This window comes from Ranitomeya variabilis, chromosome 1 (assembly GCF_051348905.1).
Source record: "Ranitomeya variabilis isolate aRanVar5 chromosome 1, aRanVar5.hap1, whole genome shotgun sequence".
Taxonomy (NCBI): Eukaryota; Metazoa; Chordata; class Amphibia; order Anura; family Dendrobatidae; genus Ranitomeya; species Ranitomeya variabilis.
This window is the reverse complement of record NC_135232.1, coordinates 671,446,374-671,466,464: the sequence shown is the minus strand read 5'-3', so window position 1 is coordinate 671,466,464 and position 20,091 is coordinate 671,446,374. Positions and strand designations below refer to the sequence as shown.

The following is a 20,091-nucleotide window of genomic DNA, read 5'->3' as shown; positions in this document are numbered from 1 at the left end:
TACATGTTCTATGGGACACATCGTAAAACTTGTGACTACTCATGTGGCATCATAGGGGACCACCTGTGCAATCTGAATGGGTTGCAGATACCCCCTCATGCTACCAGTAGTGACAAGGACTGTAGCAAAACTGAAAACTAGAGACAAATCAGTCCGGAAGGCTAAGGCTATGTGCACACTTTGCAGATTTGTTGCGTTTCTGCAGCGTTTTTTCCACGCAGTAATGCTATAAAGCCACACTGTATTAAAGCAATGTTAATCAATGGCATTCCTGAATTGTTGTTCACATGCTGCGGAAATTTCTGTCCTTGTTCTCAGTGTCTTATTTTCCGCAGCATGTCAATTCTTTTTGCGGATCTACAGCGTTTCTGCACCCATTGACTTCCATTGAGTCAGTCAAATCCACAGCAAAACCACAGGTGTAAAAAGGTTTGCGGATTTTCTGTGGCTGTACTGGCAGAAACGCTGCAGAAAAGGAAATGTCAAAAGGAGGAAGAGTGTGTGGGCCGGAGACTGTGAGCAGAGAATATGTGCGGGTCTGTGTGTGTGGTAACGTTACTGCCGGTACTGTCGGTCACAGCGCTGCGGGATCATGCTGGCAGCGTGATTCCGTAGCTGACTTTGACCCGCAGCTGTGACCTGCGGTAAAAAAGCAGGCATGGGCCGATGAGACTACTCCCATCCGGCTATGTCTGCTGTCACTGATAACTGTGACAGCAGGTGCCGCTGATGGGAGAGTAGTGTCATCTGCTGGTGCCTGTGCTCACCGTTTAAAAAAAAAAAAAAGTAAAGTTACATACATATTCACTTATGTCAATTTTTGTTCCTGGGGTACCCCTGTAAACTAGCCAGTAAAGGCTAAGCAAACAGCTGTGAGCTGATATTAATAACCAGGAAACCTTTATGGCTATTGGCTTCTTCCCAGAATATTAACATCAGCCGTTGGCTTTCTCTCTGCTGGTTATTAAAATTACACAGTAGCCCACACAATTTTTATACAAATTTTTTTTGAAAAATACAGATATTGCATTTAACTCTGATTTCTGAGGGTATGTAACCACAGTCGGTAAATGCTGCAGATTGGATGCTGCGTACATCCACATCGTCCAACCCGCAGCGGCCAGATGTTACAGTATAGTGGATGGGATTTCAAGAAATCACATCTCCACTATGTCTTCATCGGTGCTCGCGGCTTCCCTGCGGAGACAGACATGCGGCTCGTCTTTCCAGACCACAGCATGTCTATTTATTTTGCGGAGATGCTCAGTCTGTGCAAGATAACTCACCCGTCCAATGTATAGGATGCGGTGATTCCTAACTGTTCAATGAACACCTGCGTTCAAAATCCAGCAGCGCTTTGGACACAGCGAACATGTGCTGCGTCCAAAGCACTGCCGAGTACTGACCGTGGGGGCGTAGCCTATAGTTGCTGTTTTGTTACAGCATATGTAGGTTATGTTAATATTCCTACATAGGCTGGTGACTGTGTGAGTGTGTGTCTTTATTTAATATTAAAGGGAACCTGTCACCCCCAAAATCGAAGATGAGCGAAGCCCACCGGCATCAGGGGCTTATCTACAGCATTCTGTAATGCTTTAGATAAACCCCCGATGTATCCTGAAAGATGAGAAAAAGAGGTTAGATTATACTCACCCAGGGGCGGTCCTGCTGTGGTCCGGTCCGGGGCCTTCCATCTTCTTACGATGACGTCCTCTTCTTGTCTTCACGCTGTGGCTCCGGTGCAGGTGTACTTTGTCTGCCCTGTTTTTTTTGTTTGTTTTTTTATATATATAACTTTTAGATATAGTTGCTTCGTTGACTGTCTGCTTGTCTGTATAGTCCCATGTGCCTGTTGGCCTTACTAATTTCTCAAATACTTTTTGTATAATTTGGTAATCGATCATAAACTTGGCTTAAGGTTTTTAGTATTCATCTGTTACTTCTCTGTTTTTCCTTCCATGAACCATGTATTCTCCAGTCAACCAACCAATCATCCATGCCAACAGAAAGAGGAAAATAGCGTTCTGCCAGACACCTGATATATCCAGATCAAACATGACCACTATTCTCTTAAATTAGAGGGTCATCTGGGAGGATCACACTCACATTAGATCTCCATTCAAACTCACAAATTCATGTTAATTTTTTTTCCGTATGGCTTTAATCTTATGTGTAGTTTATTTGGCCGAGATTAGCATAAACTCAGAGCAAAAACAAAACATAAAATGGATATGTTTGATTTCATGCAAGAGTTCTTACTTAAAGGGGTTGTCAACTACAAGGACAACCCCTTCTTGATGTAAACATTTAGATCAAGAAGGAGTTCCTAATTTTAAAATGAAAAGCTTATACTCTCCTTCTGTGCTGACGCCGTTCCATAGGTCTCGAGGCTGCAGCTGATCTGAGTTCCTCTTAATGTTCAATTCGTATGAAGGCGGAGACAGACTAATTGGGTGCCGGGCTAACGTGTCATTAAAAAAACATGCGGGACTGTGAGTGCCAACACCGCTGGAACAGCGCCAGCACAGGAAATTAGTATAGGCTTTATTTTATCCGGGCCAAACATTTAGATCAAGAAGGGATTGTCCTAGTCGTGGGCAACACCTTTAACACAAGAAACATATGTCCCTTATAAAATAATATTAAGCATTTCCTATTTTACTGCATAAGCTTAGAAGGATGAGCAAACTATGCTGAGCATTCCTGCTAGTGTGACTCGGCTGGTGGCGTCACATATAATGGTGGATTATGTCCGTTCTTCATTGCTTCCATAAATTGGTCTACAAATGAGTGAGCATATGATGGTCATCAAAAAAAGACTTCTAAGTATTGTGCTACACTCAAAAATGTATTTTCTGCAAATGTCCAGTTCACAAAACATAGTCCAAAAAGGGATGCTTGGGTGAGTTTGATGGGGTAGAGGTTGGGGCTCTGTGCGTGACGGTCAAGTTCTACCAAACTAAACTCCTTTTGAGATGAACTGTAACGGCCTTTCCTCCAATATGTGTCTGATCTCAGAAATGCTCTTGTGGGTGAATGGGGAAAAATTGCCAGCACCTCTAAAATCCTGTAGAAAACCTTTCCAGAAAAATCGATGCTGTTAAATTTACAACAGGACCAACTCCACATTAATGTGAATAGTTTTAGGAAAGCTTCTGCACGAGTTTCAATCTAGTGCAAGTGTGATGACCAGCAATTACCGTAGGTGCTATTTGGATTTCAGGATGCCAGTCCATGTGTGCTTTTAGCTAATTCCTAAATCTTAATGCAACACATAAATTTTCCACAAAGTATAGGCTACTTTCACACTTTATTTATTTTTTCATTTTGGTAGGGAAGGGTGGGGATGTATTTTTGGCACTGAAAAAAGTTTGTTTTTTTTCTTTAACTTTTTTTTTTCCACTTTTACTCCACAGCAGAAAATGTGTACCTATGAACGTACACATACTGTGTTTTTCCAGCTGGAGTGTGTGATTCATCCTGGTCCCCTGCCTTGCTTTCTATCTGTGCACGTTTAACCAGTAAAGACTTTATTACTCTTTACAGCTTTAATGTATCATCCCGTCCAGTGTACTAATGAAACAATGAGTTATGTATGTAGGTCATCACACGTAGCACAATGGAGTCCTCCCAACATGGTCTATATATATATTTTTTCTTTCTATAAGCTCTCTCCTCTTCCATTACTAAAAAAAAAATCCTCTCTAAAGTCATCGGAAGTCTAACACCAGGATGTCCTAATTGAAACCTTTCATACATATGATCAATTTCACCTGTCTAAATTGCGTGGAATGAATTCTTGGGCAGGAATGTTCATTTTGATATGACGGTCTATTCTAGCTCAAGATGTAAGATGGCCTTAGGTCATACCCCATGTATGCCACCTTTATTAGGGTGTTATGAACTGGTGGCCTAGGAGCAGCATGGACGAGCTCTGGAGTAGGTGGCCTCTATACTGACCGCAGACCCTGAACTTAACACATCAACTAGAAGTAGCCGTGGGATGTTCCTGTCACTCCCTAGACACCTCGTCACGGCCGGAGGACTAATTACACCTAAAGAAAGAAACAGGAATACTATCTTGTCTCAGAGAAAATTCCCAAAGGAAAGGCAGCCCCCCACAAATATTGACTGTGAGAGGAGAGGGAAATTACAAACGCAGACTGAAAACAGAATTTAGCAAAGGAGGCCACGCTACCTAGAAAGAAAAGACAGGAAAGAGTACTGTGCGGTCAGTATAAAAAATACTACAAAATCCACCACAGAGAATACAAAAATCTCCACACCTATCTAAAGGCATGGAGGGTAACTCTGTGACTCCAGAGCTTCCAACTTGGCTGAGTAAATCTTAACACAGACAAAGCTGGACAAGAAAAAACATAGCAATTCACAGAACTATTAAGTCCACCGCATGTGGACTGCAAAAACAGAGCCAGGACTTATCTTTGATGATTTGGACAATCCAGAAGGAGAAACCAAGCAGAGATGTGGGTCCCTAGAAAACAATGGACAACTGGCACTCAATAAAGGAAGGAGCCAGACTAAATAGCCCCGTCCAAAGTGGAAGCAGCTGATGACTGTTGTGAAGGACAAACAGCAGCACTACCATTTATAGGCTCCCTCCGGTGGTTAAGAGCAGAACCCACAACAGAATTCACAACATTAGGGTTTATGAGACCGCTTCAAAGTCCCCAGAGCATATTTGCAGTGATTTGTGCTATATTGGAAATGTCCATTTGCTTTCAATACAGTAGAAGCTTGTGTTTTTTTTTTGTTTACTTTGTGTGAACCTAAATCCTACTCCTTTCAGTATTTATTTTACTTTATTTTTTTATTTTAATTACGGTATGTATTTTTGATAGAATCCTATTCCCAGTGTAATAATTTATTCCAACTAAATTTACTTGTATTCAGTACAAATTTACTTCATTGTATATTTGGAATGTTTGAGAAGATGGCATCCAAAGTTCAATAAGCGTGTTTGCTACCCCAGTAAATGTTGCCAAAGAATCCAGCAATATAAAACGTTGTAAAGCAAGGAGCTCAATTTTTTTCTTCGTTGGTGAATTGCTTCCGTCGAAAAGCTCTAACCGCATCTAATGAACATGCCTCAAAGTCTCCTATGGTACCCACCCGACATATCTAAAGACTTCTCTGAACCGGACATGGGCATTCAGTCCTCTAAGGCATGACTGGCATCTCCTATATGTCAGTTATTAGTAGCCCATTATCGTGGTAAGGTGAATTTATTGGCACAAGACCCATGCAATCTCTGTGGTCACCATATAGTGTCTTGTGCCATACTGATGCATTTTAGACCTTTTTATCACTTTGACTTCTTTTGAACAATGTATGTGTGACCCAGGGGCATAACTACAGTGGGTGCAAGTGTTGCAGTCAAACAGACACTGGAGCTTTGGTCCACTCAAAAGGTCCCTACAAGCCACATGAGAAGACTAATACTAATAACTGGCGAGAGTTTTGAGATTTTTTCTTTTCGCTCCTAAGCTTCCAATTACACCATTGGTGTGATCCATGGCTGCCTTCATATTCAGCCACTGTTGTATGTTATAGGATCCACTCCAGAACCTGATTTCATTGTTCCAGGTTGCTATGGCGACGGCCTGTTGTTTATGACTCTGCCATACAAACCTTCAGTGTTCTAGAACACCTAGTACTCTAGAATTCTTAGATATCGTGGCTGTAGCCTTTAAATGTCATCATGTAATACGGGCTCCAACCATTTCATTTTCCTCCGGACTTAAACATCTGAAAGTCTAAATGTCTTATTGCGCTTACACGGAGAGGCAGATGCTAAAGGCAGTGGTGTTCCGGAAAATGAAGGCAAAAAAGCAAAAAGTATGTGTTGTATGATGAGTACAATATCCAGGCTTGAGCGTGCAGTCACGATCAGGACAATTGCTACAATGGTCGCCCTGCTGGTCCGCTAATACACAGCTTCCGAATTTGACCTCAGTGAATGCGTTTTCATATAGTGTAAAATATGCTTGTACTTGGAAGACATTTATCTCAAAATATCCTTTTGAGTTTACTTCTTTATGGCTGGGAATTTTTACTGGTGGTTATAACTGTATTATAAGGTGTTTCTTCCAGATACTAAATTAATGTATAGTTAAATTGACCCCCCCCCCCCCCCAAAAAAAAAAAAAATAAAGTCTCTAAAACACCAGAAAAGTGTGGTGTTTTTTTTTTTTTTTTTTTTAAATCTGCTTTTAACCCTTTACTAACATTAAACAAACTGGTTCGGAGGTGCACTGTTCCATTCGCCCATTACCCCTTCCCCGCTATACGTTTGGATATGGGAGGGGGATTATAGATTGCAATGGTAATTGGGGGCCCACTTTAGAAGGTCCCTGGTTCAGATTCCCCAAAGAGGTAAAAAAAAATACACATTTTTTTAACGCAGTAAAAAAAAGTTAAATTTGTTTCTATAACCATTTTCTGAGACCCACAACTGTTTAATTTTTTTTGCCAGTGGAACTATGTAATAGCTTATTTTTTTTGTGTAGGGAAGGGCCGTTCCTACTTGTTTCATTCTGTGAAACATATATTGTGATCACCAGCACTTGAGTTGCGGCATCCAAAAAACAGCAGTTCTGATGTCTCAATTTATTTATTTTTAAGAGGATAAAAATATTCTGTGAATGGTTATAAATATATATTTAAAGTACAAATATATACTTAAATATATTTAAATATATATTTATAACCAGTTTGTACTTTAACTCCTTAATGACCACCTATGCGCCTTTTAACGGCGGCAGTTAAGGGTACTTATTCGTCAGCGCCGCTTTTTAACGGCGCTGAGAAATAAGTGTATAGCGCCCCCCAGCGTCAGAAATTCAGAACATAATTGGGGTTGGTTTTTACAGACCCCAGTGTTGCGATCACCGTTATTCACGGTATAACGGTGACTTCAAAAAGTCAGATTTCCTATTTAAGTTCTCTCTCCTCTGATGTGATCGAAATGGGGTCCCCCGATTCCCTCCGGTGTCCCTGGACCCTCCTGCATCTGGGTGGTGGTGTTAGGCCTATGGTTTGGATTACGGATAGGGTTAGGGGTGTGTTGGGGTTAGGGTTGGAGTTAGAATTGGGGGGTTTCCACTGTTTAGGTACATCAGGGGGTCTCCAGACGCTACATGGCGCCACCATTCCATCCAATTTAGCTTTCCAAAAGTGAAACGGCGCTCCCTCTCTTCTGAGCTCTGCCGTGCGCCCAAACAATGGCTTTCCCCCCACATGCAGGGAATCGGCGTACTCAGGATAAATTGCACTACAAATTTTGTGGTCCATTTTCTCCTGATACCCTTGTGAAAACAAATTTGTTTCCATAGTAAATTTTTTTGGTGTGAAAACAGTAAAATGTTTGTTTTTCTCCTTCCACATTGTTTTAGTTCTCATGAAGTACCTGAAGGGTTAATAAACTTACTGTGAGCACCTTGCGGGTGCAGTTTTTATAATGATGTCACTTTTGGGTATTTTCTGTTATATTGACCCCCCCAAACTCCAAATGTGAGGTGGTCCCTGAAAAAAAAAATGGTTTTGTAAATTTGGAAAAAAGAAAAATCGCTGGTCAACTTTTAACCCTTGTAAACTTCCTAACAAAAAAAATTGTTTCTAAGATTGTGCTGATGTAAAGTAGACATGTGGGAAATGTTGTTTATTAACTATTTTGTGCGATATGACTCTGATTTAAAGGGTACAAAAATTAATTTTGAAAATTGGAAAAATTTTGCCAAATTTCCTTTTTTTTTTTTTTTTTTTTTCCGCAAGTCATATCAAATTTTACCAATAACATGAAGTACAATATGTCGCGAAAAATATTCTCAGAATCAGTGGGATCCATTGAAGCGTTCCAGAGTTATAACCTCATAAAGTGACAGTGGTCAGAATTGTAAAAATTGGTCATTAAGTACCAAATTGGCTCTGTCACTAAGGGGTTAAATATATATTTGTAACTATTATAACTATTCACAGCACTGTTTAACCCATTTTCACCCTACTTTTAAATTAAAAAAAAAAACTATACAAAGTTAGTATTTCACTGCAACACATTTTTGTTTTCCTGTATATTACAGTGTTTCTTCTCTAAATCTTTATTATGTTATGAAGTAACATAGTAACATAGTTATTAGGGTTGAAGGAAGACTTTAAGTCCATCTGGTTCAACCCATAGCCTAACCTAACATGCCCTAACATGTTGATCCAGAGGAGGCAAAAAAAAACCCTTGTGTCAAAGAGTAAGCTCCACATTGGGGAAAAAAAATTCCTTCCCGACTCCACATACGGCAATCAGACTAGTTCCCCGGATCAACACCCTAACAAGGAATCTAATATATATAACCTGTAACATTATACTTTTCAAGAAAGGTATACAGTCCCCTCTTAAATTTAAGTAATGAATCACTCATTACATCATCATACGGCAGAGAGTTCCATAGTCTCACTGCTCTTACAGTAAAGAATCCGCGTCTGCTATTATGCTTAAACCTTCTTTCCTCCAGACGTAGAGGATGCCCCCTTGTCCCTGTCTCAGGTCTATGATTAAAAAGATCATCAGAAAGGTCTTTGTACTGTCCCCTCATATATTTATACATTAAAATAAGATCACCCCTTAGCCTTTGTTTTTCCAAACTAAATAGCCACAAGTGTAATAATCTATCTTGGTATTGCAGACCCCCCAGTCCTCTAATAACCTTGGTCGCTCTTCTCTGCACCCGCTCCAGTTCAGCTATGTCTTTCTTATACACCGGAGACCAGAACTGTGCACAGTATTCTAAGTGTGGTCGCACTAGTGACTTGTATAGAGGTAAAATTATGTTCTCCTCATGAGCATCTATTCCTCTTTTAATACATCCCATTATTTTATTTGCCTTTGTAGCAGCTGCCTGATGCTGGCCACTAAATATGAGTATGTCATCCACCCATACAGCCAGGTCTTTTTCATTGACGGTTTTGCCCAGAGTTTTAGAATTAAGCACATAGTTATACATCTTATTACTTCTACCCAAGTGCATGACCTTACATTTATCCCCATTAAAGCTCATTTGCCATTTATCAGCCCAAGCTTCTAGTTTACATAAATCATCCTGTAATATATAAAATTGTCCTCCCCTGTATTGATTACCCTGCAGAGTTTAGTGTCATGTGCAAATATTGAAATTCTACTCTGAATGCCCCCTACAAGGTCATTAATGAATATGTTAAAAAGAAGAGGGCCCAATACTGACCCTTGTGGTACCCCACTGCTAACTGCGACCCAGTCAGAGTGTGCTCCATTAATAACCACCCTTTGTTTCCTATCCCTGAGCCACATGCACATATGCACATATTTTCCCCTATCCCCATTATTCTCATTTTATGTATCAACCTTTTGTGTGACACCGTATCAAAAGCTTTTGAAAAGTCCATATACACTACGTCCACTGGGTTCCTTTGGTCCAGTCTGGAACTTACCTCTTCTTACAAATTGATCAGATTAGTCTGACATGAACGGTCCTTAGTAAACCCATGCTGATATTGGGTTTTATTCCTTTTTTTTTTGTGAAGTTACTTTTCGATTTAAAACTTTATATTGCCGTTGAAATGCAATTTTGAGCAAAAGTGTATAAAAAAAAATAAAAAAATAAAAAAATTGGCACGGGCACGACAGATTGTACAAAGCGGCATTTTTTTTTTTTTTCCATCTTGTGTCATGTGCTCTTTCACTTTTATCAGCGCTGCATACATGTATACACAGATTAATCATGCATAGCATCTTCACCCAACTCCTAAGGGTACCGTCACACAGTACCATTTTGATCGCTACGACGGTACGATTCGTGACGTTCTAGCGATATCGTTACGATATCGCAGTGTCTGACACGCAGCAGCGATCAGGGATCCTGCTGAGAATCGTACGTCGTAGCAGATCGTTTGGAACTTTCTTTCGTCGCTTGATCACCCGCTGACATCGCTGGATCGTTGTGTGTGACAGCGATCCAGCGATGTGTTCGCTTGTAACCAGGGTAAACATCGGGTAACTAAGCGCAGGGCCGCGCTTAGTAACCCGATGTTTACCGTGGTTACCAGCGTAAACGTAAAAAAAACAAACAGTACATACTCACATTCCGGTGTCTGTCCTCCGGCGTCTCAGCTTCTCTGCACTGTGAGCGCCGGCCGGAAAGCGAGCACAGCGGTGACGTCTGACGTCACCGCTGTGCTTTCCGGCTATGGCGCTTACACAGTGCAGAGAAGCAGAACGCCGGAGGACAGACACCAGAATGTAAGTATGTACTGTTTGTTTTTTTTTACGTTTACGCTGGTAACCAGGGTAAACATCGGGTTACTAAGCGCGGCCCTGCGCTTAGTTACCCGATGTTTACCCTGGTTACCGGGGACTTCGGCATCGCTCCAGCGCCGTGATTGCAACGTGTGACCGCAGTCTACGACGCTGGAGCGATATTCATACGATCGCTGCGACGTCACGGATCGTGCCATCGTAGCGATTAAAATGGTACTGTGTGACGGTACCCTTAGTCCGTTTTCTGCTTTGCTCTGTGTTCACCACTTAACAATAAAACACATTGGGCCTGAATGCTCAGTGCACTAATTGGCCTGACCTAGATTAAGATCTCATTGCTCTGTTATAACCAGTCCCACGCCGTTACTGCAGTGCCCATTGGAGGGCATCCTCAGCAGCCTGGCTCTACCATCAAAGGGAGCAGCTCTGTGGTTTTTGTTTTTTTTTTGTTTTATTTTTAATCCATACAAGGTATATTGTAAATTTAGAATGCATTGTCCTGTGACTAATGTGAATAAATTAGTCACTGTCTAATAAAAAAATGTAGATTTTGTAGGTGTGTGTGAATAAAGTCATAGTAAGACCCTATTCCGGTTGTCACTTCGATATTCCTTGGGTACCAGGTTGAAATGATTCGCATGGCTCCTGTCTGACGAATCTAAAGGTAAAAGTAGTGTACAGTGATTGAGTAAATAATGTAACTCTGAAAGTAAGCGGAACTGCTCACCAGGCTAGGTTCACTTTGCGTTGGGGCAATCCGTCTAGCGCTAGCGGATTGCGCTAACGCAATGTATTTGTAGGGGCCACGTTTAGGGGTCGCTCTAACTTCCCCGCTCTCGCAGATCCCCGATCTGCGAGAGCGGGGAACGGACCTCGGGCGCGCCGCGGACGCTGCAAGCAGCGTCCGAGGCGCGCCACAGAAGAACGGCACATCGCTAGCGCGAGCCGAAAAAGGCACGCGCTAGCGATGCGCTTCAGGCTGAAACATTGCTGTCAATGGGTGCGCTAACGGACCCATTGCATGGCGTTAATTGCGACATTTTCGCCGTGCAACACTGTCCGTTAGCGATCACCCACTAACGCAATGTGAACCTAGCCTTAGCAAGATGTTCTTAGAACGGACACAACTCTGTCCGAAAACTTGCAAAGAGTGGACCAGCTGCTGCTGCTCCTAGTTCCGCTTGTGCACGATGTCAACCACAATAAGTACAGTGGGGTAGAAGACACAACTAAGGAACCATTGGCTTTTGTTAGAAAAGATGACTCATTCTGTGGGCTGATGAAGTCACCTGTTCGTTGCGGAAACAATTAGCCTAAAAGTGAGCTTACCACAATAAGTATGAGATACGGTCACTTTGTTGAGGCTATGTGTTCCCGTAACTAACAGCTGCCTTCATCAGTCTATATGATCCGTCATCCTTTCCATTAGCGCCCAGTGGTTCCTTGTTTTTCTTCTACACCCTACTGCACCTCCTAGCTGTATCCCTGGCGCCTTTTCTGTTTTGTAGGGCCTACTAATCAGAAGAGGCTACGGGTATGCCAGCAATTCTTCCTTTCTGTGGCCATGGACTACTGACGTGGTCACTAGATCAGGGTCCTTGTCTCTAGTTGATATGTCCTACTTTGGTCCAATCGGTGGTCCAAACTTGCCCATTCTAATGTTCCAACAGACAGTACAGAGACACTAACCGAGATGCGTCTGTGTGATGTCAGCTTGAAACCTGCACGTGTGAATTACACCCAAGACTGCTTTTTTTTTTTACATGTAGTAATTTTTCGCTAAACCTATGTAATCCGTAAGTGTAAACTTTCCATAAGGGCCATAATCTACATTTTATAAAATGTCTGCAATCTACGATGAGTTACGTGTGGACAGTGGGATTTAAAAGCAAAGAGGTGAAAATCGAGTTTGCTTTTTTAAATTTTAAAATTTGTTTATTTTTGTACTTTGCCGGATACTCGCCACAAACAAAAAGGCTGTGAAAAAGGAAGGAAAAGTATAAAGGAAGGACTTCGACGTCTTGTCTTTTGTCTTTATTTTGTATTTGGTTTAAACCACATCAAAAGCGTTCTTATTGCTACGTTAAAATCTGCTGCCCTGTGGTAAAGACCAGAGATCTGAATATCTTCAGCCCTAAAAGGGAAGTGTCACCAGAATTCAAATGTTATTAAATAGGTCTTATGGACCTGATGACACTGGTGTATGTGCTTTGAAAATCCATGCCAGAATGGCTTTATAAATCCTAATACTACTGAGCATTTTATGAATTAAGCTAAACTGTGAGGGATCAAGAGTCTGTGTACTCAGTCTCTGCTTGCTCCCCCCTCCCTCAGCCTGACTGACAGCTGCTGTTTGTCCAGAGCAGTGTGAGGTCTCTGCAGCAGGGAGACCAAGCTTTTAGCAGTTGTCAATTATGATAGGTGGCCGGGTAATGAGTTGATCTTTTATTTTAAGGATTTTACAGACATTTTATCATGGATTTTCAAAATAAGTACAGCATGTTCATCTAGTCTAAGAAATCGAATTAATTATGTATGAAGTTTGTACCTGGTGACAGTAAAGTAAATGGCCAATATTCACACTCAAATATCATACATTGATGTAATCTTCTTGTTCTTTTAGTTTCCATGTGTGGAGCATTTATGTAGCTCCTCTTATGTGGCGTGAAAAAAAAAAAGTACCATATGTATATAATGCAGTCCCTAGAAGGTGATGAAAAGCACCAGATTGTCATATGCAAATAAATTATTAAATAATTTTTTTTTTATATTCCCATCCAAAAGACAAAGTAATCAAACCATAGATGTGTAATAATGAGAAATTATATGGGGAAAAAGTGCTGAACATTTAAAGAAAGAGCAGTGCAAAAAGCCATGGAAAGTCATGACACCAGCTGAAATCCATCAGTAATTTAACAGGCAATCCGGCCACTTGAAAAATGAAAAGTGAAAAATATCAGCTGTTTCAACTTATGGCCTATAAAAAGGTGTCTCATTACCAATGTGTCATACAAGAGACATCTGGTGATGGGTGAAACCAGTGAGCTGTCTCAAGACCGTTGCAACCTTATTGTTGCAAAACATACTGATTGCATTGGTTACAGAAGAATTCCTAAACTACTGAAATTATTTATTATAGGGTATAAATATAAGAAACTTGCAATGCGATCTCCAGATGTGCATATTCCTAATGTAAGCTGCGATCCTAATCTTCCTGCAGAATAAGGTCAGAGGTAATTTTTCCCCTTTATGCTGATGGTGCAGAATTTATCTGAAGTCAGCATGTAATATTGTTACATGATACATATGAAAATGTACATTATATACTTTTTATATGTACTGTGTAAGAGTATTACATGGTGGCTCCAGATTAATAAATTCGGCACTGTCAGCGTATAGGGGGAAGATGACCTCTGAGAATTTTCTGCAGGAAGATTAGTATCGCAGCAGCTGTCAGGAGGATGCACATCTGGAGATCGCATTGCTGCTTACATTAAAAGATGAGTGAACTCGCAGGGATTCCTTGGTTAGCAAAATAATTTCTCTTCTGTTCCAGCTTTTGTTCTTCTGTTTCCATTTTCATTTGTACTCTGTAGAACCTAGAATTTGGAATTCCATAGAACACCACCGGTGTTACAAATGCTTAAGTAGCTTTGTACTGAAAACTTTGTTTATGTCTTATTCTATTTATGTGAGAATTTAGTAGATGAACTTTGTTTTACATGAAGTAATTTTGTAATGCTTGAAAAGTCACGACAACCAAACCTGATGTTAGTTTTATATTTTGTGTCATGCCCAGTCCTAGACATAATACATTGCATCAAGTTCTATCTGGACGGTTCCCTTAAGTGAGAAAGCTAATGGTTAATATTTTTATATTATTATATAATATACAGTTCAGGCAAACCTTAAGAGACCACTGCAAATGTTCAGTCTGTCTGATTTTTCTCTTTATAGGTATATTTTTGAGTAAAATATAATTTATTCTATAAACCTCTGACAACTTGTCTCCGAAGTTCCAAGCAAATAATGCAAAGAAAACAAGTTCATAATCATTTAGAAACAACAATACTAATGTTTTAACTCAGGAAGAGTTCAGAAATCAATATTTTGTGGAATAACCATGATTTTTAATCACAGCTTTCATGCGTCTTGGCATGCTTTCCACCAGTCTTTCACTGCTTCTGACACAAAAATGTAAGCAATTCTTTGTTTGATGGCTTGTGAATATCCATCATCTTCTTGATTACATTCCAGAGGTTTTCAATGGGGTTCAGGTCTGGAGATTTGGCTGCCCATGATAGGGTTTTGATGTGTTTGTCTCCTAGGTTTTGCCAGAGCTGTATTTGTCCATGTCACCATTTATAAATATCTCATTAAGTCTTGCAGGTTTGTCTTTGGCATATCAGCCTCGCGATGGGCTGAAAAGAAAATCCTGTTTTTTTAGCTTACACTTTTTATAGAACTAGGGCATAAGTTTGTTTGCTATACTAATCCGGTCTCTAAATACTTGAGATGGGGGGGAAAGTGCCTGGTTGTTCTGCTTGACCTCCCCAGGATCCAACCTCCCTTGGGTACATAACTCTATAACGCCCTCTTAGATACAGCCTTGTCTGTAGAGGTCATTTTTCTGCAGGTAATACCATAGACCAGGTTACATTCAAAGTTAACACTTTAATATCGACACCATCTGCCCTTTCATTCAGAATAGATGATAGTCACATCTCACCTCCTCTACCTTCCTGCACAATGACCTCCGCACAGGACACAAATACATGGTAGTTTTCTTTTCTAGCCATGATCTAATTTGAACATGTCCAGTCTGTTTCCTACAGGCGGGTTTTCCTACCTATCTGGGTTTTCCTACCTCACACTTCCTCTTGTAGGTGACAGACTGGTTTATACTTACTTTCCATGAGGCACGAATGGTAAAAAAGGAAGAGGTCCCAGATTATTGTGGAAACAAGTTTTGGAAAGTCTCTAACAATCAACAAATTCAGACGCTCAAGTTTCATTGTACATGGAGCACAATGCCTGAACGGACCGTGGATCTCCGGGCCCAAACTAATATGCCTATGAGTCTGTTAACATTGGCCAGGAGACCCGCAGTCCATCTAGGGCTAGGCCATCTATGGATTATGAAACGCCAACATCTGAATTCCTAAGTTCTAGAGTGTTCTGAGGTCTTAGAATTAAAGGGTCTGGTCTGAGATTTTAGGGTTAGATATTTTTGGGCTATGTCAAGAAACCAATGCACACAGGAGAAAGCGGGTAATCCCTGAATGTGAGTGGTCTCTGCACATGTAAGTAGCGTGGTCAACCACAGATGGTTCATTAATCTTGGACAAGAGGTTCTTACTCATGGAAAGCAGCAAAATTGCTGTCTGAAAAAGATTATTTTTTTTTATATGGTGTCACATTTCTGTGGCTTGGACATGCATATTCAGAATAGGGTCAGCATTCTCCAGCCCTCGGCAAAAATTATGTAAAGTGTTATTTAGCACAAAAGAATAACACCTACAGTATGAAGTGAAATTCTTGAGGGAATGCTCCTCGGATCACTGACATAACTACATCTGTCCTAAGGCGGACAGCATTAATATTTATGATTTAGATGCCAATGTAAAACATGGGGTGTAGTAGTTTTGGAACTTGTCCAGGAGGCGAGATGATCCGATTACAGAAAAATCTATACTCCAAGCACTAAACTTGTTCGTACTAGTGAGGCCTATTATGTGTTCCTTCTTTCTACTGTATTTTTTTTAATTCTTTAATCGTGTTAGTAAAAGTTTTTATTCACGCGGATTGTCAATCTGAAATATAATCTCAAAGATCAAGCCTCAAGTTTCAAAGCAAAGAATAAAGTAGATATTGAAATTTTTAAAAATTTAGTTTAATTTTAAGACTTCCAAAATACCGACAACTTGTTCTGCCCACTGGCCCGCTAAGGAGTCATGCTCTCTTCTGTGTATAATCCTTTGATTCCGCAGAGGACCCAAGGTGTGTCACTACTACGTGCAGAATCCAGCAACAGGAACTATGAAGACCTTCTCGTTTAAAGAGAATCTGCCACCAGGTTTTTGCTATGTAATCTGACAGCAGTGTTATGTAGGAGCTGAGACCCTAATTCCAGTGATGTATCTCTTGCTATTTTGTTTGCTGTGGATATAGCAGTGCTCCTAATGCTGAGCTGTGTATAACCCTGCCCCTGATTGGCAGCTTCCCATGTACACTGTCAGCAAGCTGACAATCAGTGGTGGGGGCAGGGTTACACAGATTAGCTTGACTGTCTGGCATGTGACCCCCTAGTGTTGCAGTGATAATCTCCTGCAGATAAAACACTGATTGTATTGAAGTCACAGAAAGCTGCCTCTCAAGTTATAAATTCCTGGAATTGGGGTTTCTGCACCTACATCATGCAGCTTGCAGATTAAAAAGAAATATATACTGGCCGATTTCAATTGCAGCACATCAATTTGTTCAGCATTTTTGCGTTTTTTTTCACCCATAGAAAGCAATGGGTAAGTGCAAAAAACAGCAAAGAAAAGTTACAGCAAAGAAAAGTTACCATCGTTTTTTGCTGTGTTTGAGTGGTAAAATAAGCAGGTACAGAAGGATGTGAAACACCTTTCTATTTTTTGTGGTGTGTGTGTGTGTGTGTGTGTGTGTGTGTGTGTGTGTGTGTGTGTGTGTGTGTGTGAAAAAAACTTCCTTCTCACCCCCAATGCGGGCGGCCTTTGTTGTACTTTCTCATTCTCGGGTTCTCGACCAACTCAATTGCCCTGACTAATGTATGAAAGTAAGAGCTCCTGGCCACAAAATGCTCTGCTAGTGTCTTAGGTAAACTATTCCCGACCAATTCAGCCTCCCCCCTTCTAATTTTTATGTTTGCAATTCTGAATTTTTTTGTTATTAACTTTTTTGTTCAGAATAGTCGTCATTATATTTTCAGGCATAAAAAAAATTTCCATTAAAAAAACTAGCTGACCGAACACCTTGCATTGTTCATGCTAGTATGGTGGAAGCAAAGCTGAACTTTTGGGATCCTGAAAAAGTCAGGAAAACATGCTTTTTGTTTGCAGCTTTTTTTTTTTTTTCTGCCAAGAGATCAGGTTTTGGCTGCAGCAAAAAGCAATGTGTGAACAATAGCCTAAATTGCACCAGAAATATGTAATGGTATTTGTAAAGAAAGGAACAGTTAATTTGCACTGCTGTAAGTGCATGTTTAATAGATGGTAAAACACTTGAAATATTGGACTGATAAAGCTGTCGTTCCAGGCGAGTTTTCAGAATAAACGTGTGTGTGTGTTTGTCCTTGAGAAGTAACACCACTACTTCTGACAATTATATGACTTGCATTTAGCATTTTTAACCAGTTTTCACCCATGAAGGCTCTATATCAAATTTTCAGTTCTCTAGGAACTATTAGCATGGAGGACAAAATACAGCACTACTGACCTCTGTTGCTGTGAATACAGCACTACTGACCTCTGTTGCTGTGAATCCATCACTGGAGACCGCTTAAGCAGATGCTCGAAACTGCAGCTTAATCTGACTATGTCCGCCTTCTCACTGTGTTGAGTGCTCCTCACTCTTTTCCCCTCCACATACCATAGAGTATAGTAAAAGGTGTAACCTGACGCCTCATTGTGGTGGTAGTCCATCTTGGTTTGGCAAAGACTAAAAAGAAAGTGTCAGTGTCTTAAAGTGCTCAATATTTATCACTGCTTCAAACTGTTTGATTAAATGAGTCATATTTTAGGCGGTCTAGTCTAAGTCCTATTAGTTGAATATACTTTGTGACCAAAAAATGTGTGCCACACTATTAGGCCATGTTCCTTTCCCGTCAAGCCCCATTTTAGTAAGATTTCGCCTTGTCGGACAATGCACAGAAAATATTTAAACTTCATAATAAATATGGTGTTACTCATGAAATAACATTTTATGGCGCAATTTGCTCCAGAATTGGCACATTTGGCTGGATACGTCTCCCGTACTGTGGATTATTGAGGTGCTCTGTAATTGGACCCATTTCATAAGGTCTTGTTTTTCTGCATTAAATTGGGGACCAATAAGTATCTAGACAATATATAGGTATTATAAATGGGAAAATAGAAGAATGTACCACATTATTTTTCATGTGTAAAGAACATGCATTTTTACTTTGACACTTTTTAATTTTGGCCCTTTATTTTTTCCATGCCGCAACAGTTCTTAAAATACAGTCACCCGTATTGGTTCTGTTGTGAACAGATGCCCCTACTTGTACATTGTAAACAAGGAACAGTAATTCTTTGTTGTGAAGTGGGCGACTTTTCTCCCACAAGTAGTCCAGCTGTCCGTGTGTTCTGAGATTACATCTATTTTTTTTTTTTGTGCGACAGGTGACATTGGAGAAGGTTCTGGGTATCACGGTGTCAGCTGGAAGAAGTCTCTCCTGTGATCCAAAGACCGGCCTTGTTGCATATCCCGCTGGGTGAGTGTGTGCTTAACGTCTCATCTTATCTGTGGGAGGTTTGATTAGTGGTAGGAGGGGATTACCGTCGGCCGGACACTTCTAATCCGTCCGTAATCCTTTCTTTTGGTACATACATTCATCATACTTCAACATTTTTAGTTGGTTGTCATTGAAGGGTTTCCTGGACCTAAAAAAAAAAAAATCTAAAAGCAGAAAATATGTTAGAATAATAAAATAAACATTGAAGACCTGTTCAATCATCTGGCGTCCGGTGGTGGCGTTTTTGGTGGTCATGATTAAGGCCGCCGTTACCTGACCCATTGGTGACACTTGCATGAAAATTATTGGCAGCGGCAATCATGTGAACGATGAACGTGAAATCATCACTCTGGGGCTTGAATAGGGTTGGCCATGGTTGTTTTCTAACACCTTTCATGCCCTTTTTTTTGTTAAATGTTAAACAGATTTCCATCGCCTACTAAAAATATTGTTGTATAAACCTTTTTTTTTTTTTTTTTTCTTCTTCCCAAAGAAAAACAAACTTTTGCTTAACTTTAAACTTTTCCAAATGCATCTCTTGGGATTGTTTGAACCTTTAGTCTTCTATAATTCACTAGTCATCGGAGTTTCCCTTCAATTTGTGGTCACTCATCTTATTTTTTGGAGGCAGTCACAACAGCCTTAGCCGGTAGGATGCTGCAGGCAATCGGTCATTACCATCTTCAGTGTCCATCTCACTGCATTTGTTTTTTTTTAAATAATTGTACACACAACACGAGAGATGACGTGCCATGCTGTCATTGACCGCTTGGCATTCAGCAACGGGTGTGGCACAACAAGCTACCAAATGCATGCGGGGCCGGAAGCAAGTCATGGCCACCATAGTGTAGTTTTCTAGCTGTTATAACTAGTGATTTATATATATTTTTTAGCCTTTAAAATGAAAAGTGTTACTAGTGTATATTCCACCATCAGAGTACAGATTGGATTGTGATACCTGATGTCTCTTTGCACATGACGGTTCTTTAGAGTCCTGCTTGATAGATCTCTTCATACAAGTTGCTCTCAGGCTTGGCTCTCCCAAACCAGGTGTTGATGGTTGTGCGCACCCCCTAGGCCAAGAACCAGCTGTATAATTTTCATTTTTTTCACATTAGGCCTCCTCCCATGTGCTGGTCAAAACAAGAACTTTTTTTTTTTTCCTGTGTGTGGTGTTTTTTTTATTTTTTTAATTTTTTTAATACATCTGCCTGGAGTGCAGAAAAGGTGAAATGTCTGCGCTCAAACGTCCCCCCCCCCCCCCCCCCCATCTAGATCGTAGATGCAAAAT

At 40.5% G+C, this 20,091-nt stretch overlaps 1 protein-coding gene across 2 annotated transcripts in view; it reads left to right on the top strand.

Annotated features, from left to right (window-relative positions):
• The window catches only part of MAPKBP1 (mitogen-activated protein kinase binding protein 1), a 167,006-nt gene that overhangs the window by 54,155 nt on the left and 92,760 nt on the right, over window positions 1–20,091 (top strand). Inside the window, exons 1-2 of one of the 2 annotated variants that reach the window (XM_077264100.1) lie at window positions 5,685–5,859; window positions 18,688–18,779. In XM_077264100.1, coding sequence (XP_077120215.1) covers window positions 5,782–5,859; window positions 18,688–18,779 — 170 coding nt within the window. In that variant the 5' untranslated portion in view covers window positions 5,685–5,781. Of the gene's footprint in view, window positions 1–5,684; window positions 5,860–18,687; window positions 18,780–20,091 lie in introns of those variants that run through there. The other variant, XM_077264089.1, reaches the window with a different exon arrangement.